Below are 27,331 nucleotides of genomic sequence, written 5' to 3'. Positions count from 1 at the left end.
TTTTAGTGTTTCGTGTTAACTGTGGTGGCCTATAACACACAAATCAGAAAATGTAACAACAAAACCAAAAACACAAAGCACATTCAGAAACACCTCGACATAGATCCTTATTTATATGCATGACTATCAGAAGGAAGAAGAGTTGCCCTTTTCAGTGCGGTTTAATGCACAGTTGTTTATTATTAATATGAGAAGTAATTATTTCTTCTGAATAACCCTGCTTCCTGTTGCTGTTGTGTTTCTGGTTTTGCTGTTGTCTATCTGAATTTGCTTTTGCGTTTTTGGTTCGTTATTGCATTTTGCACCTACGGACCACCGGAATGAACAGAGGATTCCTCCTTTCCTCACTCAGGTGCAGAAGTGTAGAATAGAGTAGAAAGGGCCTCTTCCCCTGTGGAAAGCATGGCTGCTTTATAGCCCTAGAGCCATGCTAACAGATGGCCAACACTGTCCTTGGGCTTTCTGCTCCAGAATTGCTTCACAGTCAAACAGGGAAGAGCCAGAATGACTCAGTGGCACCTGATAGAAGGTCCACCTAGAGAGTCTCTGTCATGAGTATGTCTACTGAACACAGTGCAGCTCTCTCATTCAGTTAGTTCAGTTCAATTCAGTTTTACATGTATAGTGCTTTTAACAATAGACATTGTCACAGAGCAGCTGTTAGAAATCCTGAAGTAGATTTACATCCCTTATGTGCAAGTGAGAGGCAACGGTGGCAATAAAAATTTCCCTAAGGCGACATGAGGAAGAAACGTTGAGAGGAACCAGACTCAAAAGAGAACATGTCATCTTCTGGGTGACGCTCAGTAGTCGAATTATAAATCCATAATGTATACCGCTGCAGAACTAAAGGCAAACAGTACTAAGTGTGTTGAAATGATGTTCAGTATCAACATATTTAGTTAGTTAGTTGATAATTACCAAGCTGTATGAGACCCAGCTGATCACCTCAACCTGCAGACAGGTTTCATCTGTAATCCTTGTAAGAATAACTGAATGTTGTGATGGCAAAGAGAAGTTTTTGTGCATCTAGTATTCTTTATAACACTCAAAACAATGCCAGTAAAACCCCCGATGACTGTCGCGTTCGCCCTGCACTATTTCAGACTGGAGAGCTGTTCGCCATGCAGCCTCAGTGATGTTTGTGTGTCAGGGCACATGCACATATTATTTCTGCTGAGTAAATCACAAGGCCCATACAAGTACAATCCTGTCCTGTGGGCAGGCAAGTAATTATATCCACTATGTGGTCTTCTCATACTTCATATTTTGTCCTTAGCAACCACCCACTGAGCATGAGAGGAATAGGACAATAGCTCAGTATGCAGGCAGAAGTAAACTTCAGACCTAATCAGGACTAAAGCCAGACTTAGGCTTTCTACTTGTTAGGACATTAATAAATAGTGGCTACTCCCTATTGTCATTTTGAATTATGACTCCGTTGCAGCTCTCTGGCCTAAAGAATTCTTATTAATTATTGTAATACAGCCAAGATCTGAGTTTATGTTTGGGTCTGGAAAATGCATGTAGCTCGTGAAAATATTGGATTTCTAATCTTTTGCGATTTAGGGAGACAATATTTGAATTATTAGTGAGCAAGCCATTGTTACCAGAAGTTTTGAAAATTCACATTGTTGTTTATTCTGCTTTGAAAACACACTAGATATGAATCACTAGAGTCACTGTCTTTAAAATATTTTCATTCACAGTCCTCATGTTGCAATAATTTTTTTTCCCCTTCTTAACAGGAACAATTCACAGCCATGAGGGACCTGTACATGAAGAACGGCCAGGGCTTCGCACTAGTATACTCCATAACTGCACAGTCCACATTCAATGACCTGCAGGACTTGAGAGAACAGATCCTGCGAGTTAAAGACACTGATGATGTGAGTTTTTTTTGTCCACCTCCATTCATCCAGCCATTCATTCATCATTTATAAGGCCCTGCTTTCTATCAGTAGCCCATCATGTTCTCCACTTCCAGGCTGTGTTCCTTTCTAAATAGCTTTAATCTCACAGGGTTGTTTGATTGATTCAATACTTCGGTAGTTGTGTCCCTTTATAGGCCATAGAGACACCAACCTCAAATCCAAAACGTCATTGTCCAAAAGTTTCGTTCTGTTTTATTGTTCATTTCAATTCAGTTTTATCTGTATAGCACGTATAGATATTGTCACAAAGCAGCTTTACAGAAATCCAGATGTAGATTTAGCTCCCTAATGAACAAGCCAGAGGCAACAGTGGAAATAAAAATCTCCTTGAGATGACATGAGGAAGAAACCTTGAGCAGAAACAGAGGGAACCCAGCCTCTTCTTGGTGACACTCAATAGTGGGATTAAAAATCATTACAGTGTGTTGAAAAGATGTTCCAGTATGAGCATACTGTGAATAAGAGTCCTAGGATGTGGACTTTATGATTACAGCAGTAGCTCCTAGAGAGTACCAATTTCTAGTATCTTGGTGAGATTGTCTAGGAAAGGGTGAGTCTTTGGCTTTAACTGTTAGAAAGTGCAAATCTTTAGGGTGTCCACGTGAGATCATTATAGCATTGCTAACTTGCAGTCATATTCGGTCAAAGTCCAGTTTTGTGGTGTGTATACAAGGATTCATGTGCATTCAGGAAACAGATCCCAGTGAAAGAGGTGTGTGCGCATGTGTGTATGCGCATATCAGGCTTGCTCAGAATGTTTCCGAGAAGGAAGACGGTGTCATGGCCCCCTCTGGCATGTGCTATTTCAGTCCTCTTCCTGCTTGTAGATGAATTAGAAAAGATCTTTGTACAGCCAGGTCTAAGAGAAGTTTCACTTCTCCACAGAGCTGAACTGAAAACTGAATTGGGGCGTCAGTTTTTTAGTCGAAGGCCAGGTTTCGGCTGAGCTTTTCATCTCAATTTTTCAAGCTTCCTCTTCCATTTTAGCACAGTCTGGCTCAGCAGGGGGTTTCTAATCACTTTCAATTTTAACTTCTCAGACTTCCCAGCAGCTGTTTTAAATGACTTACGATTGAGACAGGAAATCTAACCATCTCATAAAGGAAAAAAAAATAAATTGAGAAATCTAGCTCATCAAAAATCCCTATGTAATGCATATGTATGAAGGTTTAGAGCAATACTTAGTAGGACAGGATTTGTTAGAGGCTAGAACATTGTTTTTATGTGTTAAAAAGTTTTGTTATTTCTAGTTCTATTCTCTTTATCTTTTGACCATGAAGATACTAGTAACCATATAAATTAGTTTACTCTTAAAAGGCTATACTTGGTGTCATTCTAAACCTCTTCGGTTTGATAAATTAATGTCATTTGCTTTCTTAATGCTGTGTTCAAACTATTGGATCAGGGTGACCTTTAAGGTGGTGTCAGTATTCCAGTATTTACAAGTTCTGCATGCGTATGAATCACCAGAAATGCATTGCAGGTCGGCACCATGCCAGGAGTGGCTGCTGTTTTTTAAAATAGGGGAAGCACAGCTTGAGCACTTACCAGTCAAGCACTTACCAGTCAAGCCAACCAAATTTACTGTACCAAGAGAAATGAAAGAACCTGTTTTTGCTCTATGACTTCTCAATTAAATCAGTCTTCGGTTTTGGTCTGCCTGCCTGTTCAGTTCTCTTCATAAGTAAGACCATGAAGCGACTTTTCCAAAATCAGGTTGACAACATTAGCAGTGACAACAAAAGCAGCTAAGCTAGCTAAATTTCACTGAAGACGTTAGTGACAGCTAGATAGCTAGCTAGAAGTTTCCAAAATGAACACAAATAATCAAACTTTATACTTAGAATTTATTTATAATATTTACAAAATGCGAAAGTAAAATAAACTGTGTAAAAGCTGTGTAGTTGTGTACAAGTGCTACAGATTAGGCTATTAAACTGACAGCTACTGCAGCTCTGAGCCCTCTGTGAGTGTTGTGGTTAACGGACTGGTGCTGGTGTCTTTAAATTTAAAATGCTGTCATGTTCATTACTGTTTCAGTGTTTGGCAGTTGGTTACGAGGTTCAGACCTTTGAGAGATCTCCTAGTAATCATATGGAGAATCTGTGCGTCCGGGCGGGACAAAAAACATTTATGAAGAATGTACTGTGCAATAAGCTTTGAGATATTTTTCTTATGCAAATCCATTGGCTTATACACTCATTGGCTACGTCTACATGCACATCAATATTCTGATATTAATCAGAATTTGGCAATATTTTAATTAGTATTGAGTCGTGCATTTAAACGGTGCAATCCGATTGCCCGATTCAGATTAAGACAGATTCTGATTCCCCAAATTCCGATTCCCGTCCCTGGAATATGCCTGTTTTAATCGGAAATGTGGTGCATGTAAACATCTTATTCAGAAAATCCACTGAAAGGAGATATATGCGTGTGCTCAGTCCGCAAGGAATTGTGGGTGCTAACAGATGCTGAGCTGTAGGTATTTAGGAATGGCAACTAAACATTGTATTCGGAATATGGCTACAACCCGATTATAGACCTTAAACAGAATTCGATGTGCATGTAAACGTAGCCATTGTTTCCCAGTGAAGCCAGGGACCCAAAATTACATATTAAATGTGCAATGAACGTTAATCTTTGGTCCAGTACAGTGTACTGTTATAGTATCCCATTTTCTCACAGGCTGTGCTGTCCACTGAGTACCGTTTGTGTTAACTGACAGCACAATATTTCAGTGAGATATATGATATTTTGATTCAATAAAATATTGAATATCACCAAGAGTGAGGCATAATGTTGACAAATTGGTAAACATTTCATTGCAGCGTTTTAATGAAAATTATGGGGTGGCTGTGCTTCCCATGTAGTCTTAAAGCAATCGCCTGTGCACTGTGTATACAACACGCATTTAGTTTTAGTTTCATGAGTAAGAGAGAAGTGAAAGGCTTGGACTTTTTTTTTCTTCCATTAACCACCTCCTTCCTGCAGGTGCCGATGATCCTGGTGGGGAATAAGTGTGATCTGGAGGATGAGAGAGTGGTGGGGAAGGAGCAGGGACAGAACCTGGCCCGCCAGTGGAACTGCTGTGCCTTCCTCGAGTCCTCCGCAAAGTCCAAGATTAACGTCAATGAGGTGAGCCTTACACTCTTTTCAATTCTTAGCACATTTTAAACCTGCCTCTGTCCACTGTATCATTTGTGCTTCCTGTCAAACACGTTGAAAAAAATATCTGTAACCGTTGCCTTAGTATTAGTTGGAACAATGCAGCACTCCCACTATTCTGTTCTGCCAAAGTCAACAATCTCACTTTTACTTTTGATTCATGCTAAGAATAAATGATAGACAGTAGTAGATGTTATATGATGTCTTTCAATAAAACAAAATCCTTGTGCCGGAGTGGCCAGTGTTCTGCTGATCAGCTGATGGTGTTGGTGGTCAACCTGTGCCATCACTTGATATATCCATAGTCACACAGCCACCATGTCAGGCAGTCAGCTGCAGCGCACAAACACAGAGGAAGCTCTGTGCACAAGGGCCTTGGCTCTGCTGCTGCTGACTCGACAGCATAGTGCTGTTTTGTGTTCTGTCAGCATGAAGCCTTAGTTTTGTCTGATCAGTCAGACAACGCTGGTATCCTTCATTTCCAGTGCCAGATGATATGAAATCCCAACACTAGCCCGGAGTAGGTTTCACGCTTCATGGTATTAACCGAAAGAAATGATCTGATAGCATTTTGGCATCTGTGCACTGAGATTCATTTATTCCTGTCAAAGCAGCAGCATAAAAAAAAACCCTTAATGTCTAGCTGTCACTTTTCGTAATCGAAATCCAGACATCACTTCAGTAAAGCTACATCTCAATCAGGGCTGTAGTGAGGTCTTATTCTGAGACACTTGCTGTCTTAGGAATGCAGGGCCATCAATCACAGTCTGTAAGACTTGCAGCCAGGCTGCTTTTAATTATGAGTGGAAAGACGATGTTTACCTTTTCCCAGCCTGAGAATTTGCACCAAACTGCTGAAGTATGTGCGTGGCCATGATCAGCTGAAAACACCTCTCAGTGCTTTTCTCTAGTGGTGTGTTTTCATCATTTAGCCTCTTAACCCAGAGGTGCACAACTGAGGGGCAGGATGGCAGACGTTCAGCACGGTTTAGTCACTTTTTTCCATTTACACCGACTTATTAAAACTTGTAAGTAGCTGATGAGTTGAATCAGGTGTGTTTGGCCAGAACATCACCAAACAGCTTAACTCTGGGTTTTCAGGATCACAGTTGGTCTCGCCCCCGGTCTTAAGCTTTCGGGAAAATCTATATGCAGAGTAAATTAAAGAGCTCAAAAAAAAAAAAAGGAAGTCAGTCACACTCACGATTACACTGAACCACCACTCCTCCATATGTACAGTCGGTTTGACTATACTTTTAACTTTCCTAGCAAGTAAATGTATATGAAATGGTAAAAACATCAAATTATTAAAGATGATTTCACAATATATGATGTGAATAAATTATGTACAGACAATTTGGTTTTACTGGACCTAAAATTAGAACACACTAGCAAAACAGCAGTATTATAATTATTAAACAAGGCAAAGGATAAAATGCAATCCAGTATTTGTTAAGATCAGTGTTTGCATATATCATGACATATTTTATCATAATGACAATATCATATTGTCATATCAGTTGCCCCCACCAACAAGTATAAAAATTGTTCCGGGCGAAATAAGACTTGAGAAAATGTTACAGTATGTTAAAGTAATGTATTCACAAAAAAACCCTCAATTTTGATTATCATCATTTTTGGTCATTTTCCAGAATGTAGAAACAATGTAATGTGAAACTGTATGATTTGATTTCATTTTAAAATGCCGTCACTTGTGCTGATACAGCAGATTCAGTGATATGTGGTCATGGTGAAGTCTAATCTCTGGCCTGTGGTCTGTGAAGCCTAGTGATGGCAGAAAGATTCTTAGCTCTTCATGACCAGTCTCAAATCCGTTTTCTAACAGTTTGAGGACAGGAATGATTAGCAGCATTTATAAATGAACTAATACTTGATAACTGATCATCTCTTCTGCTTTACTGATGTGGCCACCAAAACCAGTAAGCTCCACGTGGACTGGAACTGATGTGATGTGAAGCAGCCGCAAGCTGAGTGGTTTTCTCTTTGCTGCGAGTGTGTGCATTTTAGGCAACCTCGCAGTCATCTGGTCGTGCCAGTCACGCTGTCTGAGCAATTTCAGTCTCACGACAATGGCAGACTTATCTGATGCTGCTGGTTCACTTGCACCGCAGCGCTGGAGGGATAAAGAGTTAGACGTTGCTTTGTAAGAGTGAACTGAAAGACATTTTGAACCTACATTTATTCATTTGGCATTCTATCACTTTGGCTTTGTTTTTTTTTTTAAATCCAAATTGACTTACAGTTGAACTGAACTGACAGTGAAAGCTTAGTGGATTCTGATCAGTGGTTCAGAGCACTAAAATCCTATGAATTATATATTTGCAAAATTACAAATTTACAAATAAAACATAACAAAAAGTGGTGATTATATAAGTATTTACCCTGTTAGTGTGGAAACCCTTAGATTAGTGCAATCATTTACCATCAGAATTAGTTGAGCATCACATAATTAGTTGAATGAAGTTCACCAGTGTGCAGTTTAAGTGTCTCAGGATAAATATATCTGTTCTGAGACAGACCCCAGAGTTTGCTAGAGAACATCCCTAAAGAAAGAGTGACATGAAGATGAAGGAGCTACCAAAACAAGACTGGGACAACGTTCTGGAAAAGGTTTAGTTATTTAAAAAATAAATAAATAAATACCTTCCTAAACTTTAAACATCCCACATAGAGATCCACAACTCAAATGCGAGAAGCCGTCTGCAGGACAACCATAGCCTCGACGCTCCACAAAGCTGGGCTGTATGGAAGAAAACATCACCTGATCTCCTTTCAATCTTCAACTGTCCAGGTTCTGTGAGCTTCTGTTCACTGTAGTCTCAGATTCTTGTTCTTGGATGACAGGAATGGAACCCAGTGTGGTTTTCTGCTGTTGTAGCCCATCCACGTGGAGGTTTGACATGATGTGTGTTCTGAGTTGCTTTTCTGCTCACTACATTTGTAAAGAGTGGTTATTTTAGTTACCTGTCAGCTTGAACCGGTCTGGCCATTCTCCTCTGCCCTCTTTTATCAAGAAGACATTTCTACCCACGGAGCTAGGGGCGAATACTTACACAAGGATAGTGAATGTGAAATACTTACTAACTGGATAGTGAATGTGAAATGAGTGCAGAATGAAACTCTTTTGGAGCGTGTGCTGTATTCAGTTCAGCGTTCGTGGTGTAATGTCCTGTGCTCTCTGCTTTTGTAGATCTTCTATGACCTGGTCCGGCAAATCAACAGGAAAACCCCAGTACCTGGGAAGGCACGCAAAAAGTCCAACTGTCAGCTGCTCTAATACACAGCTGTTCTGTTGCTCTGAGCCAGGTGAGAACTAGAGAACAGATTGTACCGAGTGGGTGTGTGAATTGAATTCATGGCTGATTCAGGATCAGTTCTGCCTGCTTAAGTTAATCATTAGAATAAACCCAGTAATCAAGAGAATACAAGATTAGGATATGTAAAGCCTTAGGTCTGATTACACTTTAATTCTCAGATGTGTTTATTCTCCCTTTGTGCTGTCTGGTCTTGCTTTCTCTCTTTTCCCTCCTTTCTTTTTCTTCCTCTGTCTCTAGGTCTGATTTGCTGCTGTGTCTGTCAGCAGTGCCAGCATTCCGACGTTACTAAAACCTAACATCGAATGGACTTTCCTGTGTGGTGATGCCCCTTTAAAGAAACCAACCGACAGATTCAAGGCTACAGTATCATATTTTTTGCACATAGATAACCATCAACACTTTCCAGAGTTGCAAGAAAGATTTTTACTTATAAATATATAAATATATATTCTAACTGTATGCAACTAAAATAGACCAATAATTACATGGATAAATGAATAAAATCCTAAAAGAATTTTAAAAAAACGCAGAGCCTACACACAGTGTTATTGCTAACGGAGTCAGCCACCGTTGGAAAAGTAAGGAGCGTGTGTTGAACCTGACTGTGCACGTTGCCATGGCAATTACAATGATGCGATATTTATAAGCACCACTATTTTAGCCAGAGATGAGAGGAAGTCCAAAGACACCCATATAGTCCATTTCGTACAGCTAACTTTGCTCCTTGGTTTCTGTGCATTTCTTCCTGTAGATTTTGTCTTTTGTAACATTTTTTTGTTTGTTTTATTTTCATCCTAATTTTCCTCCTTCCTGCATTTTCACTTTTTAAAAGTTACTAGTTTTCGCTCTGCCAAGATGGTATATCACATGAACTATTGATATAAGTTTTATCTTTAGGAAAACCTGTGGATACATGTATGTGTAAAAATTAAAAAATATAATGATTTCTGTCACTATTATGTTGTTCTTAGCCTCAAATGCCTTCAAATATGTATTTAGATCTTTTTTTTTTCTTTCCAGGCGAATCCAACTAAAAAAAAAAAACAACAAAAAAAACTTAATCCATCTCTCATACCAGGTTTCTTGTCTTGTTTACGGAGACATTTGTACAGTTTGGGGTGCTCACAAGGGGGCACTGTTGAAAGGGACAGTCATGCTTCACCTTGAAAGAGTGAAATATAATAAATCAGCTTTGCATCATGTGATCTCTCATTGATAGAATATAAACTGTCCAATCCCTTTCACAGAATTCCCCTTAACTACTACAGGAAGTATATTTTAAAGAATTGAGAGCAACACTTTCTATGAAGCCCATATTCGTAAATTATTATAACTGTGCTTCTGATTGTTTATAAGTAGGTAATGATTTCTTGTAAAGTCTTTTTATAAACTCTAATAATGCCTCGTGAAGCTGTAATAATGTGCAATAAATAACTCCTTGATAACTTAGACATGTTGTAACACAAGTGCTGTTATTCTTTATAATGTCATGTGGTGTACTGCGCAGCCTTTATAACTAAAGATTATCTGTGAATATTTAAAGCAACTGTAACATTTATTAACAATTATTTAAAAAAAAAAAACTGTCTTGCTACTTAGGAGGAATAATTTAACATTCACTTTAATTGAAGCACTGAGTAATGACATTTTAAGTGTTTATCATTTTATAAATAATTGTTAATAAATAGTAATTAATATAAATAATAATAAATAATTAGTTACTCACAGGTCATTAGTAGTAAAAAAGGTTGTGCAGTACACCACATGGAATTATAATGCATAGCCACTCTTGTGTTATGATGATTATGAATATGATTATAAATTCACAAGGAATTACTTATAGAACATTATTAGAGCTTTACAGGGCATTGTTAGAGTTTATACAAATGCTTACAGGGAATCAGTACCAACTTACAAAAATGATGAGCAAACTTGTAATGATTTATAACAATGGGCTTCATCAAATAATCATCAGTAATATCAGTGTCTGCACTGCGTTTACTGATGTTCTCTAAAGGTAATTCACCCCGAACCTTCCTCTTGCCTGCGAATGCAACTGATCATTTTGGATCCTGTCAGTAAAGATTAAAAAAAAAAACTTGCCTGTTAGTGACTGTTTCACTTTTGTAAAACTTGGATTGAACTGTTTTCTGTCTGCGTTCCTGTGGGAATTACTGTAGTGAATGTTGGGGTGGGGATGCTGTGTTTCTGAGCGGGGAGAAAAGGGATCAATAGTTACAAAAAAAAAAAAAAGACCATATTGTAACAAGTGCAATCATATGAAGCATTCATAAAGCATTCATGAGATGTGGATGAACTGTGCGGCACAACGACACAAAATGTTCGACTAGTTGAGCTGCAGACCATCTTATAGTCTGCAACTAAAATTCATGCTTTTTGACTCAATATACTGTAACAATGTATGTGCACCATGGATGCTTTATGCATGCATTATGGAGGTTCACTCAGTAAAAAAAATGTGATAAATAAAAAAATCTATTAAGTAATGCTGAATGAGTGATGAAGGTTAACATTGAGGTTATGTTCTGCTGATTGTGTCAACAAATGCTTTGTTGGATTTCTGTTTTTTAAAAGAAAAAAAAAAATCTGGGTGAGGGTGAACGCGTGAGAGCGCTGCAGTATTTGAAATGAAGCATTTGAGTAACTGTAGAGTTGGGGAGGAGGGTGGGAGGGTGGATGGGTGGCCAAATGTAAACTTAAAAGCCTTAATTGAAGTGGTGCAATTTTGTATAATCGAGCATCTGTAGTTCAATAAATTGGATTGCCATGCAAGGGCTCGCAAGAAGCCAGTTCTGCCACTTGATTGTGTATTGTTTCACAGTTCTTCTGTCAATAAAATCAGTTTAACATTTGCTCTAACGATACTTGTTTTAAGATTGTTTCTAGATAGGAGTGAACATGATAATGACTTAAATTGATTAAAGAACTAAAATTTAAATGTGTTTTAATGATGAAGTAAGGTAGTGGGCACCTCACAGTGACAGCTTCTTCATTATAATTTGCCTATTTGTGTTCACCTTCACAATATTTGTCTATGAAAGCCACTTAAGCATGAAGTTAGCTCAACTCTGTTAAAGACTGTTAATATTACTTCACGCATGAATAACAATGACTCATTGAACAGAAATTTGTGATTTAGCTAAATACGTTATCATATTCTGAGGAAAAAGAAATGCAACACATATTCAAATGATATTACATCCTTCTCTGAATAGATAAACAAATGAAAGTAACAGGGAGGCAAGAGCAGTTGTGGATAATTACAGCCATCCTACAGCCTCTCTTGAAACAGGATTTATTGGTTAGCTAGCTAGTTTTATGCTAATTTTGTAGCCCTGAATGTCCTGATAGATCCCTTTTTACATAACCAGGGTACTTCATGTGGATTTACGACCACAACATTCGTGAGGTCACTTCACAAAGCAATCAGATTTTCTACAGAGGTAATTGTATTTTTTCAGCTTCTAGAGCATCTTAAAAAAGTATAGTATATAGAGTATATTTAAAAAAAAAAAAAAAAAAGTTAACTCTTGAACCCTTAAGCATTGTTTGGGTGTCTCTTTGGAGGAACCAATAAAAGTTCTATGTTTAACTATAGCAGAGAATATTTCTTTCCTAGAAAGCTAAGGACCTTTAAAAAATTTTTTGTCCTAAAAGTGTATTGCTCTGGTTTTGTTTAATATATATTTATACACTCACCATCCACTTTATTAGGAATGCCAGTACATTCATGCAGTTATCTAATCAGCCAATCACGTGGCAGCAGCACAATGAATAAAAACATGCAGATACAGGTCAAGAGCTTCAGTTAATGTTCACATCAAACATCAGAATAAAGAAAAAGTGTGATCTCTGTGACTTTAACCGTGGCATGGATGTTGGTACCAGATGGGCTGGTTTGAGTATTTCAGAAACTGCTGATCTCCTGGGATTTTCACACACAACAGTCTCTAGAGTTTACAAAGAATAGTGCAAACAAAACAAAACAAAAAAAATCCTGTGTGCGGAGGATCTGCAGGCTGAAACACCTTGTAGATGAGAGAGATCAGAGGAGAATGACCAGACTGACCTGAGTTGACAGGAAGTCTGTAGTAACTCAATCACTCTTTTCAACCGTGGTGAGCAGAAAAGCATCTCAGCATGCACAACATCATCAAACCTTGAGGTGGATGAGCTACGACAGCAAAAGACCACTTCAGGTTCCACTCCTGTCATCCAAGAACAGGAATCTGAGGCTATCATGAGCACAGAATCACCGAATCAGGACAGTTGAAGATTAGAAAAAGACCAGGTGATTTTTTTTTTTTTTTCCTAATCTTCAGATGTCCAGTTATTAAATTCTGAATCATAGAACCAGTGAGATTCTGAATCTGAATCAGAATCAAAAAGAAAATGAGTCTGTGAGTCATAAAGAAAATGAGTCTCTGAATCTGAATCATAAAGAAAACGAGTCTTTGAATCTGAATCATAAAGAAATGAGTCTCTGAATCATAAAGAAAAGGAGTGTCAATCTGAATCATAAAGAAATGAGTCTTTGAATCTGAATCATAAAGAAACGAGTCTCTGAATCATAAAGAAAATGAGTCTCTATATCTGAATCATAAAGAAATGAGTCTTTGAATCTGAATCATAAAGAAATGAGTCTTTGAATCTGAATCATAAAGAAATGAGTCTTTGAATCTGAATCATAAAGAAAATGAGTCTTTGAATCTGAATCATAGAGGCAGTGAGCTTGGAAATGTGAACCATAGAGCCAATCTGAACCTGTGAGATTTTCTTGTATTCCTGCAAAAGCTGTACCTGAGTGTAAAAAAGCTTTTGATGAGAATGGTTGGGATTTTTCTTACTGTGTTGTAAATATCATAATTTGACAGAGTGCAGGTTTGTCGGCTGCACATCATCCACAGTCAACGCGTTTTTTAGGTCCTGCAAACTGGGGGAAATTGTTCGTTTGGAGTAACATCATATAAAATGAATCGAGGTATTATATTATTAGGAATAAATACTGAAACGCAGCACGGTTAAGGTAAGAACCAGGAAGAGGCTCCGGACCGCTAGAGGGCGCTGCGCGTGCTGGTCGGTGCACACTGCATACTGCAGAAGAAGAGAACTCAGACACATGGTTGTAAATAGTCCAAAATGATACTGATAGGTAGTCAGTATTTATCTCTAATTTACAGCCTGCATTAAACATACTGCATTTCTTTCTTTTTTCTTAAGAAGTTTAGACGCTTGAGGACTAGAGAATAATTTTCATCTGGGCAAAGCGCGCGTGCTGACATGAGTTTGCTGGCTCTGGTTAGCTGTAGGAGTGCAGCAGGGAGGTGTTTCTGCAGCAAGCCTGCTGTTCTTCATGGCAGAAAGCTCAGTGATCATGTTCACAAACCAGAGCAAATTCAGAGAGAAGAGGAGAGACAGAGGCAGGGGAAGGGGAAGGGGAAGGGGAGGCCCCCGGGGCAGGTGTCCGTGCTGCTGTTCCCCGGGCAGGGCAGTCAGTTTGTGGGCATGGGCAGAGGACTGCTCAAGTACAGCAACGTGAAGGACATGTTCACCGTGGCTGAGAAAGTGCTGGGCTATGACCTTCTCTCACTGTGCTTAAATGGACCTGAGGAGGATCTGATGAAGACTGTGCATTGCCAGCCTGCAGTGTTTGTCACCTCTTTAGCTGCTGTGGAAAGACTGAATCATGAAAACCCTGCTGTAAGTCTTCAAACTCTCCTGTGTAGTCAGAATGACCTCCTCCTGGGGAAAAAAAAACCCACACACAGTAGAAACCCTCATAGAATTTGTAATGGTTTTAATGGTTATTGTATAGGGTTTTAATGGAAACTGTAATGGTCCCTGTTGTTCTTTCGGATGCTCCTGTTAGAAGTTGCCACAGCAGATCACTGGACCACACATGTTTGATTAGGCACAGATTTTACACCGGATGCCCTTCCTGATGCGTACAGGCTTGGGACCGGCTTTGAGAGTGCACTCCAGTGCACTCCTGCCCGGGAATCGAACCCAACCCAGGATCCTTAGCCGCTTAGACCACCAGGGACTGTAATGAGCTCTGTAGCTCTCTAATGGTAATCTGTTGCCTTCTGTTGGTGGCATGTTATGTCTAAACCAGGGGTGTCCAATCTTATCCGGAAAGGGCCGGTGTGGGTTTGGGTTTTCATTCCAACCAATCAGGAGCCACACCTGAGTCTACTGAAAGCCAAACAGGTGGAATCAGGTGTGGCTCCTGCTTGATTGTGGATAACACTGGACACCCCTGGTCTAGAGGATACCATTAAGGACCTACGTCATTGATACATCGTACTAAATAATGATGGTTTGTAGTGGTATTTGTAGTGGAAACCATTAGAATTTCTGTTATGCTTTCTATTATTTATTTATTTTTTTAATTTGTGTCTATTATTCTCATAGTTTTTCGTTCATTTTCCAGAAGTGAAGTGGACTCAAAAATACATCTTTGTTTATTTACTTAATGAACTTTAACTCGAAGCTTTTATAAATGGAGCTATCCAAATGCACCTCGGCGAAACAGCACCACAGCGTGCAAGAGCAGGGATTTTATTGTGTTCGGATGAGTGTCCAAATTTCTGTTCTGTATAAAGTAAGCCATAAACAATGTGTATTAATAACCTGCTTTTGGTTACCACCTGCTAGTCTTCTAACTGACTGAAACGTGACAAGCCACGCCCCTGCGGAGTAGGTAGTAGGACATCCGGGTACTTTACATCTACAACACAGGTTCCCAACCCTGGTGCTTGAGTACATCCTGTCCTGCACTGTTTGGTGCAGAGGTGTCCAATCTTATCCACAAAGCGCCGGTGTGGTGCAGGTTTTCATTCCTATCAAGCAGGAGCTGCACCTGATTCCACCTGTTTAATCAGTTGATCTTGGCTTTCTGTAGACTCGGGTGTGGCTCCTGCTTGGTTGGAATGAAAACCCACACCCACACAAACACCGGCCCTTTCCGGATAAGATTGGACACCCCTGGTTTAGTGTTTCCCCTTCTCACAACACACCTGATTCATCAGCTAATTCACCCTGTTTAGGTGTGTGTTTTAGAGCAGGGAAAAGACTAAAATGTGCAGGACAGGAGGTAGTTCTGGGTTGGGAACCTGTGATCTACAAGTTGATGAATACTGTGACTGTGTTGAACATGCATGACATGCATTTCTATTAAATAATGCAACAGTATATACTGTATTCTGTACCAGAGGCAGCTGGTATAAATGGACTGCCAGGGCTAAACCCACCATACAAACCCTTTTCTGTATTTTAAAGTTAAGAAAATACATCAATATAAGGTGTTCATTTTAAACAAACTTTATTTGCTGTTAGTAAACGTTTAATAGTGGATTATTTTTGCAACAGCACCGCAAATGGTATGTGAAGAAGCGAGGCTGGGGCTGATTTCTTTCTAGACCAGACTATAGCTCATTTTAGATGACGTTCATGTCAGGTGATTACGCAGAGCGAAACTGCGTAGATTTGATCTTTCAGTGGGCTGACGTTTTTCAGCCCGCGCTGACGTATCGTAACTCGTCATCAGCAGTGAGAAGGCACACTTGAAATACTTGACCAAACATGGTCAAGAGAAAAGTTGTAAACCTTTTATTCAAACCAGTATACAAGGTCTACAACTTTTCCTTTGACCATGTTTAGTATTTAGAGGAAACACAGCTTGCACCCAGTACAGTGTTATGAATTAGAAACACTTAAAAAAAGAAAAAATCACAAATGAAGCTGCCTGTGTACCTTTAATTGTGATTTAATTGTGATAAGTGTAATAATTTGCCCTCCACTTCATTCTTATTATATCATCGGTGAGACCTAGTGATATTATGCATTGCTCAGCCCTAACAGTTTTGTAGCTGAGCTATTGATTGCTATTAGATTATAACCTTTGCATCTAATATCATGACCTGCAGCCACTGCTACATATCGTTTCTCATAGTACTATGTAGTAAAGTATACTATACCAGATTGTGGTAGATAAATTTAAAATGATGCAATAAAGCTCAGAGAAGGAGTCAGAAATGTTTGACTTAATGTTAGAGCAAGATGTAAAGTAAATACACCAATGGCACAACTAATAAAAGTATTGAATTTTCTGTATCAGTTAAGCCATCACAGTCTAGAATGAATGAGCGTTTGTTGGAAAATATTCATATTAAATATAGAATATAACAGCTAGAATAAAATTATGCAATTTTGGATGAAGTTCATTGTTGAATTGGTGAAAATCTTGTGTGTATGAGTATGAATTAGGCCACTAGTCAGTGTTATCTGGGTTTATCTGAATACAGATGTCAGGTGTAACCACATCTGTCCTTCCTCAGGCGATAGAGAACTGTGTTGCTGCTGCTGGTTTCAGTGTTGGGGAGTTTGCTGCTTTGGTCTTCTCAGGTGCGATGGACTTTGCTGAAGGTAAGACTCATGTGCTTGTTTATTCTCTAGATCCAGGAAAATAAAATCTTGATGTTATTTGTAAATCTAACCTGCATCATACTTGCAGTTTTAGACTAATGGCAGAATTTTGTGTAGCTCTTTTCGCAGTGAAAGTTAGGGCAGAAGCCATGCAGAAAGCTTCTGATGCAATCCCGAGTGGAATGTTATCTGTAATCGGTAAACCTCAAGCCAATTACAAACACGCCTGCCTTCAAGCAAGAGAGCACTGTTTGTCTCTGGGTATACAGAATCCTGTTTGCTCCATCGCAAACTACCTGTTTCCAGATGGGAGGGTCATCGCTGGACATCTTGAGGTAAGAACTAGTCCTTTATGAGCTGGAACAGCTTTAGGTGGAGCATTACAGTGCAATTACAATGCAATGGGTTTCAAGTGTCTACCACACGAGTGACTGTTCCTGCTTTCCCCAGGCGCTGGACTTCCTCCAGAAAAACTCGAAGCAGCTGCACTTTGCTCGGACGAGGCTGCTGCCGGTAAGCGGGGCTTTCCACACGGAGCTGATGGAGCCGGCCGTGCAGCCTCTGAGCGACGTGCTGCGCCAGTTAGAGGTGCGCCGGCCTGAGGTTGCTGTCCACTCCAACGTCGATGGAAAGCGTTACATGCAAGAAAACCACGTGCGGCGGCAGCTGGCCAAGCAGGTGGTGTCACCGGTGAAGTGGGAGCAGACGCTGCATGAGATTTATGAGCGAACTCAGGGCCAGGACTTTCCTAACACATATGAGGTGGGACCTGGGAGACAACTGGGGGCTACGCTGCAGAAGTGCAACATGAAGGCATTCAGGAACTACACACACGTTGACGTGGCACTGCCACAAGACGATTGAGAGACGTTTAGGAAATGGCAGCGCAGTGAGATTTTCAGAAGTTACCACACTCTCTTACCAAGTTATGATATTCCGGATCATACTGCTAGGTTCCCAGAATTCACTGAAATTGTGTCAGTTAGCTTGCTACACTTCTTTTAGTCTGATCAGATTACATTATGACATGTTAAATTTAACGGTTCTGTATTTGTGGGAAAATGCAAAATGTGAAATGTTTAACTTGGAGAAAGACGAGAATAACCAGCAAGACATTGTTTAACATCCTGTTTTCCAAATGACGAAAAAAAAAAGACACAACTGAATATTCCATCCAACAAATTTTATTATTATTTGCATTGCAGTGAAAACATCAAATTGAAAGTCCAGCTTCCTATAATAGCATAGCAATTGTTTTAGAGGAAGAGGTAAGAGAGTGAATATGGCCCAATTAACCAGCAACAGACCCTACTGTAAACCAACAACGGCATCAAATAACTTACAAAAATTGTGTGAACCAGCACTCAAGTTGCAATTTAGGTAGAATACAATCATATAAAATTATATAAAAAATGAACCCAAATGATCCTTCTTGACCCACTCGAAGACCCGCCAAAGACCCGCTCTTGGCCCTTTTCTGAGTGTTGGTTTAAATCTTGGTTGCAGTAAAGACAGTCGCAGCTACCAGCAGGGCAGCAGAAGCTAGGAAACATGTTGTCTTGCAGGACCAATGAGGAAAGTGTGGCTTTACCTGTGTGAAGAGAAAATAAAAATCCAGGATTCAAGAAGCAGCAAAAAGCTGAGGCAATCAGAGTGGAGTCTTCTATTCATTCTTAGGTATCTTATCCATGGTCTAGATGGAACCCTTTTCCTAAGAGGTCATATTTTATATTCAAGTGCAGTACATTGGCTTTATATTATATATTCTGCATTATCCTATTATTATCCTGTAAATAATTCAGGACAAATTCTCTCTTACCCAGTTGATCCATTTCATCGTTGCTTGGCAAGCTTGTGTGTGCAGTTCTGGAACCAGCCTGGATGCTCTTGCCATCGGCATGAACTTAGACCACTGAAGGCTGCCAATGATCCTCCTGAATTACAGATTTAACACTTTGTTTCTACAGTCTCATTTTGCTTCTCAGTAGCTGAACTACAGATAGATTGCTTTATGTTTCTCTTTCCTCACTAGGTAATGTAAGTCTAAAAGATATCACTTACCTGTTGATGGCTCTCCAGATGAGTACGTTTGGATAAACCTGCCACTCTAGGTGTCGTGGCTGTGGGAGCTTCTCCCTCCACCTGCTGTTCAGTTCATCACCGATCTGAGCCAGCTGACGGCCAATGAGCTGAGTAGCTCTCCTAGAACAAACATTTTTTATCATTGTAAGGATTAATTTCGATCTACATAATAATGTGCTCAGTAAGATGGAGCATCTGTTGAATTACATAAAGCACAATATTAGAATGTTGGTATACCTGTAAAAACTTATACATGGATTTGAAAAGATGATTTTTTTTTTTTTCTTTTTTATTCCTACCTCATGTTGATATCGGAGAGAACGTGGTTTTCCACCTCGCCAGGTCCAGCCTGAGGGGAAATGGCACCGCTCGCTTCTAGTGCTTGTTCCACCATTTTGTAATCTGAACTGAGAGAATTTTATATTTTATTTGTATTTAAACATCAGCCATGTGTCCTACGTCTGTGTATCAGTTCAGTAACTTTTCCCTTGTTTTCTTTTTAACCTGCCTTAAGTGGTTATTTGATTAAGAGCCTTGTTGGGTTTTACTCTGCCCTTTGTGGTTGACTTTTTTTTTTTTTTTTTTTTTTATGGCTTTCAACGAACTCGTCCTGCCATGTAAACACAGGGTCACATGACTCGTCAGCATACTGGGTGTGTTCCATTGTGTTGCTAGTGGAGAGTGAAAAGATGAGCTCATCCACTGTAGGTTCCCATTCAACACCTTATTAACTATTCTTATTATTATTATTACTTTCCCTTTTCCAATAAATAACTTTTCATGCTGTGTGCCATAACAAATCAGAACTACACTATTTATAAATAGTAGGATAGTAACTGTCTACATGAGTGAACTGAATGATGAGGAAGTGGGACCAATAAAAAATACATATAAATTCTACATAAATAACAATAAAATACTGTTAAATTACAGTTCTAGGCAATATACACTCACTGATGACTTTATTAGGAACACTTGTACACTTACACATTCATGTAATTATCTAATCAGTCAATCGTGTGGCGGCAGTGCAGTACATAATATCATGCAAATATGGGCCAGAAGCTTCGGGTAATGTTCACATCAACCGTCATCATGGGGGAAAAGTATGATCTCAGTGATTCTGACTGTGGCATGATTGTTGGTGCCAGACGGAATGGTTTGAGTATTTCTATAACTGCTGATCTCCTGGGATTTTCACACACAACAGTCTCTAGAGTTTACTCAGAACAGTGAAATAAGGAAAAAACATCCATTGAGCAGCAGATCTGTGGATGGAAACGCCTTGATGAGAGAGGTCAACTGAGAATGGCCAGACTGGTTCGAGCTGACAGAAAGGCTACAGTAACTCGGATAACTCAGGTTCCGCTCCTGTAAGCCAAGAACAAACAGCTGCGGCTACACTGGGCACACGTTCACCAAAAAAGACTGGAAAAATGTATCCTGGTCTGATGAATCGATTTCTGCTCACAGACTGTGAGGCACACAGATGGTAGGCTCAGAATTTGACACCACCAGCATGAATCCATGGACCCAACCTGCCTTGTGTCAATAGTCCGGGCTGGTGGAGGTGGTGTAGTGGTGTGGGGAATGTTTTCTTGGCACGCTTTGGGACGTTAATACCAATCAATCATCGCCTGAATGCCACGGCATATCTGAGTATTGTTGTTGACCATGTGCATCCCTTCATAGCCACAATTTACCATCTTCTAATGGCTACTTCCAGCATGATAATGTACCATGTCACAAAGCAAAAGTCGTCTCAAACTGGTTTCATGAACATGACAATGAGCCCAACACCTTTGGGATTTGGTAGAACGGGAGACTCGCAGCATGAAAGTGCACCTGCAAAATCTGCAGGAATTGCCTGATGCGATCGTCTCAACATGGACCAGAATCTCAAAGGAATGTTTCCAACATCTTGTGGACCCCATGCCACGAAGAATTGTTGTTGTTTCAGGAGCAAAGCGAAGCCCTACCCAGTATTAGTATAGTGTTCCTAATAAAGTGTTCGGTGAGTGTAAATGCATTGAGGAATGCTGTATACGCAACCCCTTTGTTCATCTGTGTTCCTAGATAAAAGGTTAATGCAAATGTACATTCAAATCAGCCAAACTGCTCAGAGCTGAGCAAACGAAATAAACACATTTGTATAATACATGTTTTTGCCACCTAATACAGTAACGTGAAAATTGTCAAAATATGTCTTGTCCCCTGCGCACTGTAATTTACAACTGGAATTGTTTTTGTAGCTGGTTTAATTGTTTACCTACACACACAACCTGCTATAAACACAAAACAAAGATCATTTTCAAAATGATCATCTTCAAACCGTATTCAAGACTCTATATTTGTAATCCAGCTTCATATTAATCACACTAATTTTATTCCAGCTTCATTTTAAACACACTAATTTGATGTAGTAGGATGTTTTAAATGGATCAACAGCTTATAGTGTGACAGCAGCCATGTTTGTCTTGTCTGACAAAGGACAGGTTACAAAGGCAGAAAAAAACATAAACACTTACCTCAACTGTAGATTAAAATGGACGCCGCCCTGTAACACAAATATCCATTATAAAATGGAAGATAAACAATTATATTTATTTTAACATGTTTCACTCAAAATATTAATATTTGTAGAGTCACTTACAGCAGCGTCCTTTAATGGTTTTCGGTTACAGGTGTGTGTCTCAGCAATGATAAAGCCACGCCTTTAGTAGTTTTCCTTCCTGGAGGGAGGTGCAGTCATTTTGAACTGCTTCCACTAGAGGACACTGTCCATGTCCTCACTGTGAACTTTTCTCCTGACATACATAAACAAACACAGCGCATGTCTGACTCATGCTTATCTGTCCTTGCAATAAAGGCAAAGTGCTGCTGTTTGGACAGTTTCTATTCAGCAAAGCAGACATTAACTCTCCATTTCACATTCATCTCTTCATCTCAAACACTAACCCTTCCATCACACATTCATCTCAAACACTAACCCTTCCATCTTACATTCATCTCAAAACACTAACCCTTCCATCTTACATTCATCTCAAAACACTAACCCTTCCATCTCACATTCATCTCAAAACACTAACCCTTCCATCTCACATTCATCTCAAAACACTAACCCTTCCATCTCACATTCATCTCAAAACACTAACCCTTCCATCTCACATTCATCTCAAACACTAACCCTTCCATCTTACATTCATCTCAAAACACTAACCCTTCCATCTCACATTCATCTCAAAACACTAACCCTTCCATCTCACATTCATCTCAAACACTAAACCTTTCCATCTCACATTCATCTCAAAACACTAAACCTTCCATCTCACATTCATCTCTTCATCTCAAACACTAAACCCTTCCATCTCACATTCATCTCAAAACACTAAACCTTCCATCTCACATTCATCTCTTCATCTCAAACACTAACCCTTCCATCTCACATTCATCTCAAAACACTAACCTTTCCATGTCACATTCATCTCAAAACACTAACCCTTCCATCTCACATTCATCTCAAAACACTAACCTTTCCATCTCACATTCATCTCAAAACACTAAACCTTCCATCTCACATTCATCTCTTCATCTCAAACACTAACCCTTCCATCTCACATTCATCTTAAACACTAAACCTTCCATCTCACATTCATCTCAAAACACTAAACCTTCCATCACACATTCATCTCTTCATCTCAAACACTAACCCTTCCATCTCACATTCATCTCAAAACACTAAACCTTCCATCTCATATTCATCTCTTCATCTCAAACACTAACCCTTCCATCTCACATTCATCTCAAACACTAAACCTTCCATCTCATATTCATCTCTTCATCTTAAACACTAAACCTTCCATCTCACATTCATCTCAAAACACTAAACCTTCCATCACACATTCATCTCTTCATCTCAAACACTAACCCTTCCATCTCACATTCATCTCTTCATCTCAAACACTAACCCTTCCATCTCACATTCATCTCAAAACACTAAACCTTCCATCTCACATTCATCTCAAAACACTAAACCTTCCATCTCACATTCATCTCTTCATCTTGTCTTAATAATAGATGGATTTCATTCATATGATGAAGCTTTCTGTAAGGAGACATTTATGTTAAATAAAGGAGTCTCCAGTGTCAGTGCTTTGTAACAGTCAATAAGGTTTCCGTCATGGGAGAGTCTTCAGGACAGATCAGAGCAGTTCCTGATTTACTGAACATGACAAGGTGCGTTTTTTTCTTATTAACGTTGAAAGATGATAAAAGAGAGGCTGCTGAGGGACTGTTTATAGCTACTATAAACTAACTCATAACAGGAACTAACTCGTATTACAGATATTCCTTAACTTTAAATGTAACTATAAACAGTTCAAAGTATGAAGTATAATTTGTGGTAACAGTAACTCTCCTTCATGGCAGGCCATATTATACAACTGTGTCATTTAGTATTTTCCTATACCATCACACCCCATCGTGATTTATTCCTTACATAAATGTTCCAGAAATGTACCAATCATAAAGTACCATAGTAAAATTAGCAGTTTTATGGCAGTATCATGGATAAATACACAATATATGTCGTCGAAAATCTTCTCAGTCCAAAATATAAGAAAAATAACTTTCCAAAGGGTTTCAGATGCAAAAAATCAGACTTTACTGAAAAAAGAACAACAAAGCCAAGATGTTTGCGCAAATCATCTGATTTACATAGTCGTAGCTTATACTTTCATACAATTCTAAATCAATGATCTCATTAGGTGGAGTTTTCTCATTTTTTTCTTTTATTCACGCCCCTGACTTCTCGTCACAGTTATTTCATTGTCTCTCTATCTTCGTTTTAACTGTGGCTTGAGCTCAGTCAGTTTATTTTTTAAAAAATGTTAACATTCGTCACAACCTTAACAATGCACTGTAAGAAATCACAAACGTCAAACTGGTGAAAAAAAGATACAAACTTCAGCTACTCTGGTAGACAAAGAGCACTTTCCCATGAGAAGTGACAGAGCAGGCCTGGACTGAAAAGATACAGTTTATGAATGAGAACTGTGTGTTTAGTGATTTCCACAAGCTAGGCCACATCAGATCGTCTTAGTTTTCTTGATCCAATATAAAATTATATATAAAATACACAAATATTCTCTATAAAATTATTTTCTAATTGATTAGAACTATGCTTAAACACTGATTTAACATAAGGTCACACTCTCTTCATGATTAAAATGCACTTCAGAGTCATTCTTAGGCCTTTGATGCATTAAAATATTTGATATTGATTTGATTATTTTAACTTTTGATTGGACCTGATGAATTACATCATACTCTGGTCAAGAAAATTCTTCTATATATTCAGTATATACATACGCATACCATAAAGTGCAATATTAAAACCATGGATGTATCATGTTTACCACAAAGTACCACAGTAAAACCAAGATTAGCCATAGCGTAATATAGTAAAACCAAGATTAGCCGTAGCGTAATATAGCAAAACCAAGATTAGCCATAGCGTAATATAGTAAAACCAAGATTAGCCATAGCGTAATATAGTAAAACCAAGATTAGCTGTAGCATAATATAGTAAAACCAAGATTAGCCGTAGTGGTTTAAGGGTCACTTAGCCAACAGATATAACCCTGCAAAAACACAGAGCATTAACCTGTGAAAATGTTGTGATTCAGTGTTTTTTTTTTTTTTTTTCCTATAGTAAATTTTTTGGAGAACGTTTGCTATCCTTCTAAGTCAACTAAAGTCTCTCTCAATTTGGGAGGTGACCCCTCTAAGATGGCGGCGCGGTTGACGTGTCTGTCTGCCCCTCTGCCTTGTGCTTTGCGGCAGTACCGCGCCCGCTCGTCTCTATAGCAACAATGATAAACTTTTGCTGTGCAGTTCGCCTCTATGGTAACGCGGATATAAAATGGAGCCTTTACCTGCTTCATATTATGGAGCTTTAGATCAATCTAACCCTGTTATTGCCGCATTTGAGAAGGATTTAAAAGAGTTTAAATCGTATATGAGAAGAATTCGTGATTCTCTAACTTTCGACCACTTTTCTTATTCAAGAGGGTAAAAACATGGAGTTTAACTTAATGTAGCGTCTGTATATATAAAGTATAGACGTGTTTACGTCATTTAACGTGGCGTCTGTAGCTTATATATAAAGTATAGACGTGTTTACGTCATTTAACGTGGCGTCTGTAGCTTATATATAAATTGTAGACGTGTTTACGTCATTTAACGTGGCATCTGTAGCTTATATATAAATTGTAGACGTGTTTACGTCATTTAACGTAGCGTCTGTAGCTTATATATAAATTGTAGACGTGTTTACGTCATTTAACGTGGCGTCTGTAGCTTATATATAAATTATAGACGTGTTTACGTCATTTAACGTGGCGTCTGTAGCTTATATATAAATTATAGACGTGTTTACGTCATTTAACGTGGCGTCTGTAGCTTATATATAAATTATAGACGTGTTTACGCCATTTAACGTGGCATCTGTAGCTTATATATAAATTATAGACGTGTTTACGTCATTTAACCTCGCGTCTGTAGCTTATATATAAATTATAGACGTGTTTATGTCATTTAACGTGGCATCTGTAGCTTATATATAAAGTATAGACGTGTTTACGTCATTTAACGTAGCGTCTGTAGCTTATATATAAATTATAGACGTGTTTACGCCATTTAACGTGGCATCTGTAGCTTATATATAAAGTATAGACGTGTTTACGTCATTTAACGTAGCGTCTGTAGCTTATATATAAGTATAGACGTGTTTACGCCATTTAACCTCGCGTCTGTAGCTTATATATAAATTATAGACGTGTTTACGTCATTTAACGTGGCATCTGTAGCTTATATATAAAGTATAGACGTGTTTACGTCATTTAACCTCGCGTCTGTAGCTTATATATAAATTATAGACGTGTTTACGTCATTTAACGTGGCATCTGTAGCTTATATATAAAGTATAGACGTGTTTACGTCATTTAACGTAGCGTCTGTAGCTTATATATAAATTATAGACGTGTTTACGCCATTTAACCTCGTGTCTGTAGCTTATATATAAATTATAGACGTGTTTACGTCATTTAACGTAGCGTCTGTAGCTTATATATAAATTATAGACGTGTTTACGCCATTTAACGTGGCATCTGTAGCTTATATATAAAGTATAGACGTGTTTACGCCATTTAACGTGGCATCTGTAGCTTATATATAAAGTATAGACATGTTTAAGTCATTTAACGTGGCGTCTGTAGCTTATATATAAAGTATAGACGTGTTTACGTCATTTAACGTGGCGTCTGTAGCTTATATATAAAGTATAGACGTGTTTACGTCATCCTGATTTACATTGGTTTAAGCCTAATGTCATGCCTTTGTGTAAATGTAAAGTTCATTTCTGTGATTAAGCTTGTTTCTGACAGGTCTTTGAAACTGTTTGACATCTGGAGGAAATATGAACCTCGTCTCCCTGGACCTTATTATGAAGAGCATCTGCTGGACATTGCAGATTTTCTTTTCGAGAATAAAGTAAGATCTTTTATATCCTTTTTTCCCCCATTATTTGTTTTTCTTTAATTTTACACCACATATCAGACTGCAATATGTGCAGAGAATCTGCGTATCCGTTGCTATCTTATTAGGTACACCTATATTATGGCTTCACTTCAGGACTTTCGCAGGTTAACACCTCATTGGTCACTTTGTAGGTAAAGTTACTGACTGTAATCGATGCACTGATGTCCATCAGTGGGAAGTGACCACTAAAGGACCACCACTGAGCAGATACGAGAAGATGGTGGACCATTCTCATTCTTAACACAGCAGCCACACTAACAGTAATGTTTCTGGTGCTGATACGAGACGATCAACTTAGCAGCGTTACTGGATTTTTAAAAGAATAGTCACTAGGCATGAGGAAAGAATATACATCCTGGAGGGAACGTTAATATATATCCTGAACGTATTTATTTCTGTAAAGCTGCTTTGTGACAATGTCCGTTGTTAAACCCGCTATAGAAATGAAGTTGAATTGAATTGAGCCAGTCCATCACAGTGCACCATGCACACACATTTACACACTCGTTCACACCTAGGGGCAATTTAGAGTCAGAAGTCCACTTGTTTTTGGGAAGTGTGAGGAAACACAGACACAGACGCGGGGAGAACATGCGCAGAAACTCCACACAGACAGTAACACAAGGTCCGATTTGAAGGATAGAGAATGCTTAATGCACATTTTGATACATTTTGATTTGCATTACAAGTTGCACCATTAATGTACAGTGTTTAAAAATCCTGCTACGTCTCATGCAATTTCACCATGTCTACCGTGTTGGT

General features: G+C 38.8%; 4 protein-coding genes across 9 annotated transcripts in view; 3 read left to right on the top strand and 1 right to left on the bottom strand.

The window, feature by feature from the left end:
• rap1b (RAP1B, member of RAS oncogene family) overlaps window positions 1-11,320 on the top strand; it is a 57,056-nt gene extending 45,736 nt beyond the window's left edge. For 3 of the 4 annotated variants that reach the window (XM_026923046.3, XM_053241635.1, XM_053241636.1), the window contains exons 5-8: window positions 1,749-1,889; window positions 4,929-5,072; window positions 8,314-8,429; window positions 8,678-11,320. In XM_026923046.3, the coding sequence (XP_026778847.1) occupies window positions 1,749-1,889; window positions 4,929-5,072; window positions 8,314-8,400 (372 nt within the window). In that variant the 3' untranslated portion in view covers window positions 8,401-8,429; window positions 8,678-11,320. The remainder of the gene's footprint in view (window positions 1-1,748; window positions 1,890-4,928; window positions 5,073-8,313; window positions 8,430-8,677) is intronic. The other variant, XM_026923047.3, reaches the window with a different exon arrangement.
• Window positions 11,321-13,174: 1,854 nt separating this feature from the next.
• mcat (malonyl CoA:ACP acyltransferase (mitochondrial)) lies at window positions 13,175-18,290 on the top strand. The gene is made up of 4 exons (XM_026922602.3): window positions 13,175-14,161; window positions 16,801-16,888; window positions 17,006-17,223; window positions 17,339-18,290. Exons 1-4 carry the CDS (start codon window positions 13,742-13,744, stop codon window positions 17,750-17,752), a joined length of 1,140 nt encoding a protein of 379 aa, XP_026778403.3. The 5' UTR covers window positions 13,175-13,741; the 3' UTR covers window positions 17,753-18,290.
• A 48-nt stretch (window positions 18,291-18,338) lies between these two features.
• bik (BCL2 interacting killer) lies at window positions 18,339-21,736 on the bottom strand. 2 transcript variants are annotated; one of them, XM_034313372.2, is made up of 6 exons: window positions 21,624-21,736; window positions 21,499-21,527; window positions 19,270-19,377; window positions 18,950-19,090; window positions 18,708-18,822; window positions 18,339-18,479 (listed from the first exon to the last, which is right to left on the bottom strand). In XM_034313372.2, the coding sequence occupies exons 3-6, from the start codon at window positions 19,362-19,364 to the stop codon at window positions 18,378-18,380; spliced, it is 453 nt and encodes a 150-aa protein (XP_034169263.1). In that variant the 5' UTR covers window positions 19,365-19,377; window positions 21,499-21,527; window positions 21,624-21,736; the 3' UTR covers window positions 18,339-18,377. The 2 variants fall into 2 exon arrangements, with proteins under 2 accessions (XP_034169263.1, XP_053097875.1); XM_053241900.1 differs by having other exon boundaries at window positions 19,270-19,372; window positions 21,624-21,677.
• Window positions 21,737-24,857: 3,121 nt separating this feature from the next.
• cfap54 (cilia and flagella associated protein 54) overlaps window positions 24,858-27,331 on the top strand; it is a 43,076-nt gene continuing 40,602 nt past the window's right edge. For both annotated transcript variants that reach the window (XM_053241816.1, XM_034313224.2), the window contains exons 1-2: window positions 24,858-25,042; window positions 26,416-26,521. In XM_053241816.1, coding sequence (XP_053097791.1) covers window positions 24,894-25,042; window positions 26,416-26,521 — 255 coding nt within the window. In that variant the 5' untranslated portion in view covers window positions 24,858-24,893. The remainder of the gene's footprint in view (window positions 25,043-26,415; window positions 26,522-27,331) is intronic.

Source organism: Pangasianodon hypophthalmus, chromosome 18 (genome assembly GCF_027358585.1).
Source record: "Pangasianodon hypophthalmus isolate fPanHyp1 chromosome 18, fPanHyp1.pri, whole genome shotgun sequence".
In the NCBI taxonomy this organism is placed as follows: Eukaryota; Metazoa; Chordata; class Actinopteri; order Siluriformes; family Pangasiidae; genus Pangasianodon; species Pangasianodon hypophthalmus.
Note: the sequence above shows the minus strand (reverse complement) of the source record. Positions and strands in the feature narration are given on the sequence as shown.

Excerpts from the sequence above, each read along its gene's own strand:
- mcat (XM_026922602.3), top strand. The coding sequence starts at position 13,742 with ATGAGTTTGCTGGCTCTGGTTAGCTGTAGGAGTGCAGCAGGGAGGTGT. Across the intron at positions 14,162-16,800 it reads TGAATCATGAAAACCCTGCT|GCGATAGAGAACTGTGTTGC; the intron begins GTAAGTCTTCAA and ends GTCCTTCCTCAG. Across the intron at positions 17,224-17,338 it reads TCATCGCTGGACATCTTGAG|GCGCTGGACTTCCTCCAGAA; the intron begins GTAAGAACTAGT and ends TGCTTTCCCCAG.
- bik (XM_034313372.2), bottom strand. The coding sequence starts at position 19,364 with ATGGTGGAACAAGCACTAGAAGCGAGCGGTGCCATTTCCCCTCAGGCT. Across the intron at positions 19,091-19,269 it reads CTCTCCGATATCAACATGAG|GAGAGCTACTCAGCTCATTG; the intron begins GTAGGAATAAAA and ends TGTTTGTTCTAG. Across the intron at positions 18,823-18,949 it reads ATCTGGAGAGCCATCAACAG|GAGGATCATTGGCAGCCTTC; the intron begins GTAAGTGATATC and ends TCTGTAATTCAG.